Consider the following 9,099-nt stretch of genomic DNA (forward strand, 5'->3'; position numbering starts at 1 on the left):
TGTACGAACACCCGTGTTATAACGACTGTCGTAATTTTTTTTCTCATGATATTATAGGTCTATTAAGCTCTATTCTCCTATGATTATTTACTTTATTTTTGGTTTTATTCAGACTATTTCTTACAATTTGGAAGATTCAGCCGAAAGTACACTTCATGCTGATCACGATAGTTGTTACAATGGTAGGCAATACCATGGAATCTTTGTTTAATTATTTTTGTTGTTATTTCTAACTGTATTGAACAACTCTTTACCATTAAATAAATTTTCTTATATTTATATATATCTTTTTAAATATATTATCCAAGAACGGTTTAATTCAAACTTATTCACAAAAAACGAAAGTGCTTGTTGCTTGTTAAATTTAGTAGTAACTGAAAAAAACTGTTTACTTACTCCATCATTAAAAAAGTGAAATTGTCTAAAAAGTGAACTGTTAACTTTAACTCCATTATTTAAAAAAACGTTAAACTTGTCCTAATTTATTTCAGAACTAGTAAACATAAATGAAGATCTAACAAATCTTGGAAGAATTTTAAATGAATTACGTGAAGCTTGTACGCTTAATTACCCCCCACCTTCCCCTACAACTTTCAAAAAAGAGAAAAAATCGAAAAAATCAACAAAAAAAGTTCAAAAAGCAGCCAAAATGGTTGGGAATGAAAGTAGTTCTTCTATATCTACAATAAGTGATGGGAGCCAATCTAAACAACTTGATTTAGATGGATTTCTGGTTTGTTTTTATTTCTTTCTACCTTGTTTACATAATAATAATAATAACAACTTTTTTGTCTCTTCGATTACGGTAGCGAAGATTTAAAAATATTTTAAACGAAAAGACAGAATATAGCAACAAAACAACAGTTGTTAAAACACGCTTACAGTTAAAAAAATATTCACATTTAACTGGAAGAAATTAATGTTGTCCATCATACTGAATTCATTATGTTTAAACAGACTTTTTGTTATTTTCGTTAATTTGTGCCACTAAACAGCATTATATGTTAGTTTTGTTATTTTTTCTGCAATATGTAGTAGTTTAACAGCAATATATGTTAGTTTGGTTTTGCAGTTTTTTGAATATATCTGACTTTTTTATTTTCTTTGTTAATTTGGGTCGCTAAACAGCAAAATATGTTAGTTTTGTTATTTTGCTGCAATGTTAGTTGAACAGCAATATATGTTAGTTTGATTTTGCAGTTTTCAGATTATATGTGACTTTTTTATTTTCTTTGTTAATTTGTTTCCCTAAACAGCAAATATGTTAGTTTTGTTATTTTGCGGCAATGTTAGTTGAACAGCAATATATGTTAGTTTGATTTTGCAATTTTTCGAATATATGTGACTTTTCTATTTTATTTGTTAATATGTGTCACTAAACAGTAATACATGTTTATATTTAGGTCCCAACTCCAATGGATGATCTTCGACGAAGCAATCCTGATTTAAGCATTTTATCCATGTCCGGAAATAATTCAGTGGCTAAAAGTGAAGAGAAAGATCATAAAGTAAGCAGTAGGTTTAAACGTTGGGGTAAAATGGGACACTTTGGCACATAATATCCAAATATCCTGATCGTGTTTTAAACAATTAACAACGGTCTATGGGAGACTTTTACTACCAAATGGGACAAAAAAATAGAATGAAAAGGTGTCCCATCTTACCCCATAAGATATATTTAAGTTTATTGATTAGCCTAACAGAAGAAAGCTATATTATCTATATGTAGTAAATCACCTACAAAGTAACATACTTGGTGACTCGTAAGTTGGCACGAGGTGTATGAAACAGAACGCCTGTGTTTAACAACTGTCGTTTACCGACCACGCAAGATTAGGTAAGTTACATTACTCGATTTTTACCTGAAAACGCCCTGCTTTTTATGTGTGTGCAATTTCAGATTTTATTTACTGGTTACAGTAACCACTAATCACCCTTTTAAAAATATATACCTTCGTATTTTAATGTTAAAGTTTTTACTTAAAAACTGACTGATTTCATCTATTTTGCAGTTTTGATGTGCTCGGAATTTTGTAAGACTTCTTAATATTTTACTCCTATTTAAAAAAAAGTGATATCCTTTATTTGTTTGTATAGATTTCATCATCAGGTAAAGTACGGGGTTCAACATTTTCTGTTCAATCGCAAAATATGTCATCTAAAATTAATGAAATCACAGACGCCCAGATTCGTTTTATATCATCTGCAACCAAAAGTAAGAACTTGTTGTTATTATTTCTTTCTTTTTTTTATTTCTCTCTTTTCATCAATAAGCGTGTTTAACAACTGTTGCTTTACTGTTACTACCCGTCTTTTCGCTTTTGTAAATTCTCTTGTTCTTCGTTATCGTGACCGAAAGAGATGAAATAAATTTTATTCAGTCATTAAAATTTAAACTTTAGAGATTTTATAAATTTTTTTTTTGATTTTTAGTTCACAAAAGTTTGGCGAATGTATCTGAAAGTTTTCTTCATCACGAAGATGTGAAGCAAAACAAAAGTTATACCTCTCTATTAAGTAAGGTATCACAGGTAAATATATATGAATTTCATTTAGCTCTAAGATTTCTTAACTTTTTAATGTTTTATGATACATATAGATATTGTAGGGTAGGGGAAGACGGGACTCAGGACACCTTTAGCACATAATATTCGAATATCCTGATCGTGCTTAAAAATTAACAACGGTTTATTGGAGTTGTGAGGATACGGTTTATAAATCTTTGAATGTTTTTGGTTTACTGTCTAATGAGCCTAGAAAATAATCAAAATATAATAAAAAGGTCTTCCTCTTTTCTCACTCTAGTATATAAAAGCTACAAAAAAAATTACCGTTGACAGCTATCAAAAGAGAACACCGATTTAAATGCTAGATTGAAGCGGATCCACCAGGATTCTGCCGTGTTTGATCCCAGCGTATCTGCTTCTAATGTTCCGAGAAGAATGATTGAGGTAGGTCAACTTAATAAGGATAGAAAATGAATGTCATTGGAGAATCTATTAGTGACCACTGCCACTTGGTTTAAGCAGTGGCTGTTAAGTGTCTTGTCCTGTATGCAGAATTAACTTACCTAAGACCTAATTTAAATCTAGTTTAAATCTATATTTTTATATATTTATATGAAGTTAAAGTTATGCAAAAACTATTAAAGGAAGCTGTAGTCAAAGCTTAATCTAACATATCAATATTTTCTGTATAAACGGTAACATTTTGGACCCGGTAACATTTGGAACCCGTAGCTTTATTTGTTGGGGTGATGGACCAAGCTTGGCCTAAATCCTAGGACCCATGGCTTGCCACATAGAATGGAATTTCTTTATTTGTATTTAACCAATGGAGATCAGTAGGCATGACCATAAAGCATAATTTCTTATTGACTCAGCTGGTATAAAAAAAACTAGTGTAGAAATTGTTTTTTACTTATTTATGAATTTTAACGTTAAGTCCAAAAGACACCTTCTGGGAAAATTGATGTCAGAAAGCCAATTATCGATTACTGATACAAGTACAACGGACATGTTTTACGACGCTGAAGAGTATTTATTGTCCGACGAAGAAAGTTCAACAGATGAAGAAGTATGTTGCATATTTTATTTATTTCTTTGTTTATTTATTATTTCTATGTTTATATATTATTTCTATGTTTATATTTTATTTCTGTGTTTATTTCTATTTCTATGTTTATATGTTATTTCTGTGTTTATTTCTATTTCTATGTTTATATATTATTTCTTTGTTTGTATATTATTTCTATGTTTATTTATATTCCTATGTTTATTTATTATTTCTATGTTAATATATTATTTCTATGTTATTATTTGATTTATTTCTTTGTTTATTTATTATTTCTATGTTTATATGTTAGTTCTAGGTTTATTTATTATTTTTCGGCAAATACTTTAATTGATAAATAAATTTGTATGTAAGCGTTTTGCAATAAAGCTAAAAACACCCGAATATTATAAATTTGTAGGCAGTTCAGCAAAGATTTATTTCATTTAACATCATACTGAAAAATTCTCCTGTAGTTTTTTGTTTAAAAAAATGGCTAATATCGATTAAAAAAGTTTTTTTTCATTTAACATCGTACTGGAAAATTTTCCTGTAGTTTTTGTTTAAAAACAACTAATTCCTATTAATTTTTTTTTTCATTTAACATCATACTGGAAAATTCTCCTATAGTTTTTAGTTTATGTTTAGAAACAGCTTATTCCTATTTAAAAGTTTTTTTTCATTTAACATTATACTGGAAAATATTCCTGTAGTTTTTAATTTTTATTAAAAAAAAACTAATAAATCCTATTAAAAATGTTTTTCTTTTATTTAACATTATACAAGTAAAATTCTCCCGTAGTTTTTGTTTTAAAAGCGGCTTATTCCAATTAAAAACATTTTTTTTTATTTAACATCATACTGGAAAATTTTCCTGTAGTTTTTGTTAAAAAACAGCTAGTTCGTATTCAAAAAGGTTTTTTTTATTTAACATTATACTGGAAATTCTGTAGTTTTCGTTTAAAAACTGCTAATTCTTCTTAGGAAAGTGAAGCTGGAGACGACGATGTGTCGAGCGAAGCTGATGTTTCAGATAATGATGATGCCACAGATATTCAATCCACTGGTATTTATAAACTATTACTGTCTTCTGCCACACATCATATCAAGTTAACCATAACAAAATTACAATAACAGTAACAAAATAATTAAGAATAACAAAATACTCTTTAAAAAAAAGTTTTTTTTTAACATTATTGTTTGATCGCTTTTTCCATTTTTTTACCAGATTGCTGGTAAGTGTCTTGCCCTCTATGTAAAATAAATTTGCCCAAAGAGTTGTTTAAAATCTACTGTACTTCTTTAACTTTATTAAATTTACAACGTGTAGTTTATTTAATATTAATGCATTTTACATATAGTACTTTTGGGGAAGATGGGACATCTTTAGCGCATAATATCCAAATATCCTATTCGTGTTTTGAACAATTAACAGCGGGGAGTCGTAGGGATACGGTTTTATAATCCTTCAATGTTCTTTGTTTACTACCAAATGCGGCGAGAAAATGGAATGAAAAGGTGTCCCATTTCCCCCCAGCCCCAGCCTACTATTATAGTTATATTTTACAGATAAGTCATATAAAATTAATCTAACACAGCAGACGTTAGTACCATGCGAAGAGTAAAACTTCCATGTCCAAGCCCAGACAGTGATGTTAGTTTATGGAATATCTTGAAAAAAAATATCGGAAAAGATTTAAGTAAAGTTGCGATGCCTGTTACTTTAAATGAACCACTTAATGCTTTACAGGTAATAGCATCTTGTTTCATAGTATTTCTGATATGTTTAAGTTATTTTATCTATTATAATGTTATCTGTAATGTTAATGTAACTTATTTTATCTTCGCGTCGCAGGAAAACGACAGTCGTTAAACACGGGTGTTCTGTTTCATACACCTCGTTCTAGCTTACAAGTTACCATGTATGTTACTTTGTGGGTGATTTTTTTTTTGATTTTTTCTGTATTTTCAATGTAAGGCTGATAATTCAGACAACCCATTAGAGACCATTGGGATGGAGCAATTTTCATTAAGTGTTTTGTGATTTAAATTATTAATGTTTACATTTTTCACAGTTACTTTGCGAAGAGCTTGAATATAGTGAACTATTAGATGAAGCTGCCGTATGCAGTGATAAATATGAACGAATGGCTCTTGTTGCCGCATTCGCCATCTCTGGCTATTGTTCAACCTACCACAGGTACAGTTTTCATTATTTTTAGCTATCTGCTATGTTTTCGAAATGTAATTGATGCGCTTAAAATAGAGCGCAAGTTTACGTCGCCAATTATCCCGTAACTAAGAAAACAAAGAATTAATTACCAGTTGGAATTAAAAAAGTTAATTTTATTATAAATATATATCGTTCTGTTTAGAAAATCCGGACATTTTTACCGATCCGAACTGTGACATTATCACTGATAAATGGTTATTTCTACAATCCTAACTGACAAGATTTTTATAAGTTATTGTTAATTTGTAAAAGTTTTTTGTTTATAGTCAGTTTTGGCAATTGTTCTAGCTATGACAGGTACAATTTTCATTAATTTTTAACAGACAAGATTTTTGTACGTTTTGTAAATTTATGAATTTTTTCTGCATTCGCCATTTTTGACTTGTTTTTCATTATTTTTTTTCAGACAAGATTATTTATATTTTATCAGGTATTGTGAAATTGTGAACGTTTTCTGTCTAGCCTTAGGCCATACTATGCGTCGTGCGGTTTCAATAACTGCTATAATACACGTCAGTAACTAGCAATTTGTTTAAATGGGAATATTATTGCAGTTTTGCGTATTTTTTCCAAATAAATGTAAATCGCTATATCCTGTCTTTTCGTTTAAAATCGTTCTAAATCTTCGCTACCGTAAACAAAGAAAAAAATAAAGTTGTTTTGCAATACTATATAGTAAACTATACACCTAATTTAAAACTAATTAATTAAAGTTTCATTTAATTTATTGTTATATTTTGTACTTTAATACAATTAAGTTTCTCTAAGGAAAATCAATGATTTCATGAATTAAACAATAGCTTTTCTTGTTTTATCAAGTTAAAACTCATGAAAACATGCCCAAGTTAAACTGCAACGCGCTATGCATAATATAGTAGGGTGGGGGAAGATGTGACACCTTTTTATTTTTCTATTTTCTTGATCCATTTTGTAGTAAATGAAGAAAATTCAAAGAATTAAAAACCGTATCCTCACAACTCCCATAGACTGTTGTTAATTGTTTAGAACATGATCAGGATATTTGAATATTATGTGCTAAAGGTGTCCCATCTTACTCCGCTCTTATCTATGCTGTTTAAAGCTTGCTGTAAACAGTGTTGATATGTTATGTTTATATATACTGGTACAAAAATTAAACAATAGTTTAGATATATTTTCTAATGTTTTAAAAACTGTTGTTTTGTCGCTATATCCTGTCTTTTTGTTTTAAATATTTTTCAATCTTTGTAAATAATTTAGACAAAATTTGTAATCATTTTAAATGTTTTGGACAAAAATTTAAATCTTTTTACATGTTTTAGACAAAGTTATTATTATTACTAAATATTTTCAGAGCTGGACAGAAACCGTTCAATCCAATACTTGGTGAATCATATGAATGTGTCCGAGAAGACAAGTGAGTATTTATAATTATTTTCATTCTTTTAATTGTTGGTAAAGTATAAATAAATGTATCTAACTTACTTTATCCTCGCGTGGCTGGAAAACGACAGTTGTTAAAGACGATTTTTCTGTTTCATACACCTCGTGCCAGCTTACGAGTTACCAAGTATGTTACTTTGTAGGCGATTTTTTGGGGGTATTTTTTCATTTTATTATTTACTCAGTACAGAATAATGTTACCAAAACATTCATAAAATAGTTAAGCAATGATATTATTGAACAATATTACTAATTCTAAATCAGTGTGAACTTATTTGTTTTCTACTCATGTTATTTTTGTAGCATTTTAATATTACTTTATCTGATAATATCTATTTTTTTTGTTAATCCTAGCATTCTTAGGTCTGTATAAACTGCTTTGTTTTCTACCCATTGTTATTATTGTAGCATTTTGAAATACTTGTTTGGTTAAATCTATGCTTTTTTCTATGTTATATCAACCAAAATTTCTCACTTATAATATTAAAATTGTTAAAAATTTTTCGTTAAAAGGTACTTCATAAATCGGTCCTTTTCAGCAGTTTCAGTCAGCTAAATACAAATCACAAGCAAAGCTTTGGTGACCCAATTTCCGAAACTATATTTTACACAAAAAATCAAACAATTTGAAAATACCATCTTCTGACTTTAAAATACTGCAATACAGTGATACATGCCATATTCCAAAAAAAATTACAAAGCATTAAATTTGAGAAAAATAATTATAGACTTACGAATTTTTTTTTTTAATTTCATTTTTTTTATTTTTTAGAAATTTCAGCTTTGTAGCTGAACAGGTCAGCCACCATCCACCAATATCTGCATGTCATTGCATTGGGAATACATATGAGTTCTGGCAAGGTTTGTTTAAACAGTTTAAAGAACTAAAAATCCGGTTTAATGGATTGAAAATACAATAAGACAAACAGACTAAGTTTCCTACATATTTGAGTTGTTACTGGTATAATGGTCTTTACATAGTACTATGGGGTAAGATGGGACAGTGGGGTAAGATGGGATCTTTAGCACACAATTTTCAAATATCCTGATTGTGTTTTAAACAATTAACAATGGTCCATGGGAGTCGTGAGGATACAGTTTGGTAATTTTTTGAATGTTCTTTATTTACTACGTCTTACCCACCCTAATATAATCATTATTTCACTCGTTATCTAATAAATCTATATTATTCAATTTATCAACATTTTAATAATTATTGTTCTTAGTTGTGGCTTTTATTGAATTCCTGTTACAAGTTTTCTTTCTATCTGTTTTCCCAGATTTTTGCCTAGAATATTTTCCGAAATCAATGAAAATATTTTGCCAAGAAAATTTCCTTATTTTTGCGCAGATTATTTTGATATTTTTTCATTTTTAAAGAAGTAGCCATTTAAAACTAACAGTATTTCTTACACAGATGTTCGATTTAAAAACAAATTCTGGGGAAAATCGATGGAAATATTCCCTGTAGGAAGCGTCCATGTAAAACTGAAAGAGTGAGTATTTTCCGTGTTATAAACCATTGTTTTATTTATTGGTTGCATATAGGGATGCACATTAAAGAATTTGGAATCCGTGGAATTCGAATCCAATTGTATTCGAATCTAATTACGGGATCTGGTATTCTGTTTAATGACATCAGCACAAGTCTTCTTATAAAATATATTAACAATTTTTTAAAGTTAATAATTTTGAAAAAAAAATTTTTGTGTTGTGGGTAAAATTATTTTTTCGTATAAATATAAAAAGATTCGAAATTCTAGATTCGGAATTCTAGATTCGAATTAAAGTATTCTAGGATATCCTAGAATACCTAATTATTCTGTAATGTGCATCCCTAGTTGCATATTACGTCCGCGCCGTGGCTAAGCGGTAGCCTGTCTTCAACCCAG

General features: G+C 29.1%; 1 protein-coding gene across 3 annotated transcripts in view; it reads left to right on the top strand.

Moving 5' to 3' along the window:
* Positions 1 to 64: 64 nt before the first annotated feature.
* The window catches only part of LOC100179573 (oxysterol-binding protein-related protein 6), a 14,389-nt gene continuing 5,354 nt past the window's right edge, over positions 65 to 9,099 (top strand). Inside the window, exons 1-13 of one of the 3 annotated variants that reach the window (XM_026836179.1) lie at positions 65 to 182; positions 492 to 733; positions 1,404 to 1,508; positions 2,098 to 2,215; positions 2,434 to 2,531; positions 2,841 to 2,951; positions 3,445 to 3,576; positions 4,537 to 4,618; positions 5,151 to 5,302; positions 5,628 to 5,752; positions 7,119 to 7,181; positions 7,980 to 8,068; positions 8,625 to 8,703. In XM_026836179.1, the coding sequence (XP_026691980.1) occupies positions 80 to 182; positions 492 to 733; positions 1,404 to 1,508; positions 2,098 to 2,215; positions 2,434 to 2,531; positions 2,841 to 2,951; positions 3,445 to 3,576; positions 4,537 to 4,618; positions 5,151 to 5,302; positions 5,628 to 5,752; positions 7,119 to 7,181; positions 7,980 to 8,068; positions 8,625 to 8,703 (1,499 nt within the window). In that variant the 5' untranslated portion in view covers positions 65 to 79. The remainder of the gene's footprint in view (positions 183 to 491; positions 734 to 1,403; positions 1,509 to 2,097; positions 2,216 to 2,433; positions 2,532 to 2,840; positions 2,952 to 3,444; positions 3,577 to 4,536; positions 4,619 to 5,150; positions 5,303 to 5,627; positions 5,753 to 7,118; positions 7,182 to 7,979; positions 8,069 to 8,624; positions 8,704 to 9,099) is intronic. The other 2 variants (XM_026836180.1, XM_026836181.1) reach the window with 2 other exon arrangements.

The sequence above is a fragment of the Ciona intestinalis genome, chromosome 9 (assembly GCF_000224145.3).
Source record: "Ciona intestinalis chromosome 9, KH, whole genome shotgun sequence".
NCBI classification, from domain to species: domain Eukaryota; kingdom Metazoa; phylum Chordata; class Ascidiacea; order Phlebobranchia; family Cionidae; genus Ciona; species Ciona intestinalis.